This window comes from Adiantum capillus-veneris, chromosome 21, assembly GCF_014529385.1.
Source record: "Adiantum capillus-veneris isolate H3 chromosome 21, ASM1452938v2, whole genome shotgun sequence".
Lineage (NCBI taxonomy): Eukaryota > Viridiplantae > Streptophyta > Polypodiopsida > Polypodiales > Pteridaceae > Adiantum > Adiantum capillus-veneris.
This window is the reverse complement of record NC_140951.1, coordinates 40,616,766-40,619,441: the sequence shown is the minus strand read 5'-3', so window position 1 is coordinate 40,619,441 and position 2,676 is coordinate 40,616,766. Positions and strand designations below refer to the sequence as shown.

The window sequence follows — 2,676 nt, the reverse complement described above, 5'->3', positions numbered from 1 at the left end:
CGGTGACGCGTGAACCTGGGTGTCCCGACAAGGGTCTCTAGCGGCGTGTCGATGGGGGTACGGACGTCAGGTGTCTCCACCGGCGTCCGGGCCCCGAAGCGAGGAGTGTCAAGTGGGGTGGCTCCTGGCAGAGTAGGTAGAGGTGTGTAGCTGCTAGGAACAGTCAGCCGCGCAAAACCTGGCGTAGATGGCGATGCTGTGGTTGGTGTGGGGGCGGGCAAAGAAGGGGAGGGTAAAGAGCCTCGTCGAACACGAGGCGGTGTGGAGGCATCGGTGGCAAAGAAGAAAGAAACTCCTCATCATCCATACCTGCATTAAACACACGAATATTTAAACTTAATATTGAATGAATAGAGTAGACAATGACGCAAAGACCATTAAATACAATGACGTAATGACGCATATAAATACAATGACGCAATGAATTGAGTGATAGAAGAGGCAAGTGGAAAACTCAGAATTTTCAATCAAAAGATGTCAGCGCGAGTAGAAAAGAGCGTTATACACCATGGAAGGTACTTAGAGAGCCAGAGCTTTTACAACACGGAGCAAAATTGTTCAAATACAATATTTGTGGCTTTAAGAGATCTCTCTCTCATCCTCGCATAACTTAGCATAACTTCCTATATCTATATAGAGCTCTTCGTTTAAACACATATCCTCTGTTTCATTTTGTAGCTCCTCTGCATGCACCCCATATAGAGTAGTAGCATCTTGATGCTCGTCTGGCACCACCGCAGCGGCTTCTGATTGAGCATCTTCTCTGATCTCCTCCATTGATGCCGTTGTGATTGGCACATGGTAGCCTTCATCCGTCCTTGCACTACGAGGGGCTTCCTCTATGAAGTACCACCAGTTTGATGTAGACTTTGTAGGATGAAATATTACCTGCATCAACTGTTCTGGCATCTCCATCTTTACCTCTCACTCCGGCTCGTTTTCCGTCGGGTTCACCAAAGATGTTGAGGGATATGTGTTCACAAAATGGACTAGGAAAGCTCGGGCCCTCTGGCTGTGAGAGGTGGTAGAGAGGAAGAAGCGAAAACAGAAAGATTAAAGCCAATAAGATACCCAAAAATCACTACAAGAGGTTGTGTGCTCTTGTGACGCTGTTAGCGACGAAAATACACTGGGTTTTTATAACCCCCGGCGTCGCTAAAACCGTCGCTACGAGCGTCGCTACAAGAGCGTCGCTATAAGCGTCGCTATATAGTGACGGTTATAGCGACGTTTACACAGAAGACTATAGCGACGCTCATAGCGACGCTACAGAGCCATAAATAGCGACGCTTATAGCGACGCCCGAGAGAATTTTTTTTTGGTGGCAGGGCATTCAATGCCTTGCCACCCATCAACCATCTTGTACTTGATTCACTTTTTAAAAAAAGTGCAAGGGTAGATAATAGACCCAAAATAGTCACCCACAAGATGCATTGTTTGCAAAATTGACAATTGTACACATCATAGGCAAAATGAATTGATTGGCAAATGTAATAATGACAATTGTACAACATCATAGGCATAAAGAATTGATTGGCAAAAGGAACTGCGGTGACAAATGTAATAATATACATGGTTCAAAAAGACGTATAAAATCCGTCTCATGATACATAAGCTATGAGAAACCCTAAACTAATGCTATCTAACTACGGCTAAACTGACGTCGTCTAGTCAGACGTCTCATCGCGTCCAAGGGGCGTATCTGTCGAATTCTGCAAAAAAAGACAATAAGACAGCTTTCAGTAAGTATAAACATATAACGACATTTATAAAACAATACAAAAAATAAAAAAGAGTAAACCCTAATACTAAACATGCCGCCGCGAGAACTGAGAATGTCCATCAGGGCGTTTAAGCCCTTCTTGCCTGCGTACTCGCGCTCGTACGGTGTGGGATCACGTCCTGTCATCGACCACTGTCAAAACATACAAAGATTTCATTATGTTAGAATTAAAAAACTCATAAACCCTAAACTATCGAACATAAAGAGCAATGTGAAAACACTTACAAAATCGGCCTCAAATGATGCCCATCCACCGCTCCCCAAGTGGTGCGAGCTCCCTGCCTCTACTCGCGCTCTGGCTGCATCCTTTTGTTGCTTCCACTTGTCGGGATTCTCGCGCGCTGCTTTCTTCGCATTCTTCCAATCTTCTTTGGCCAGCCAATCTGGCCTGTTCCACCCATTCTTGATTGCTTTTTGCACTTCGGAACGCTTGTGTTTGCAGTATTCGCGCATTCGAATCTTCATCAGGTCTTCATTGAAGCGCTGATCCCGTGTTGGAACGGGAAACTCATCATGAAGTATGCTGATGACTCTGTTTTTTAAATCACTTGGTACTTCACTCCATTTGTTTAGTATGTAGTGTCTAAACAGATGAGAGCAAAGACCACGCATGCGCGAGATCACCTTCTTGCCGTCATCATCCATGATGATGCCGCCGCTGAAGTCGACGGAGTAAGGCAAGCCCTCTGGCCGGTGACGCGTGAACCTGGGTGTCCCGACAAGGGTCTCTAGCGGCGTGTCGATGGGGGTACGGACGTCAGGTGTCTCCACCGGCGTCCGGGCCCCGAAGCGAGGAGTGTCAAGTGGGGTGGCTCCTGGCAGAGTAGGTAGAGGTGTGTAGCTGCTAGGAACAGTCAGCCGCGCAAAACCTGGCGTAGATAGCGATGTTGTGG

General features: G+C 46.6%; 1 protein-coding gene across 1 annotated transcript; it reads right to left on the bottom strand.

Moving 5' to 3' along the window:
• Positions 1-989: 989 nt before the first annotated feature.
• Positions 990-2,432, bottom strand: LOC147430833 (uncharacterized). The gene is made up of 3 exons (XM_086493592.1): positions 2,009-2,432; positions 1,810-1,915; positions 990-1,012 (listed from the first exon to the last, which is right to left on the bottom strand). Exons 1-3 carry the CDS (start codon positions 2,426-2,428, stop codon positions 990-992), a joined length of 549 nt encoding a protein of 182 aa, XP_086349718.1. The 5' UTR covers positions 2,429-2,432.
• Between the last annotated feature and the right edge of the window lie 244 nt (positions 2,433-2,676).

Coding starts and splice junctions, on each gene's coding strand:
- LOC147430833 (XM_086493592.1), bottom strand. CDS start 2,428: ATGGATGATGACGGCAAGAAGGTGATCTCGCGCATGCGTGGTCTTTGC. Junction 1,916..2,008: donor CATCATTTGAGGCCGATTTT/GTAAGTGTTTTC, acceptor ATGTTTTGACAG/TGGTCGATGACAGGACGTGA. Junction 1,013..1,809: donor TTCTCGCGGCGGCATGTTTA/GTATTAGGGTTT, acceptor CACCTCTCACAG/CCAGAGGGCCCGAGCTTTCC.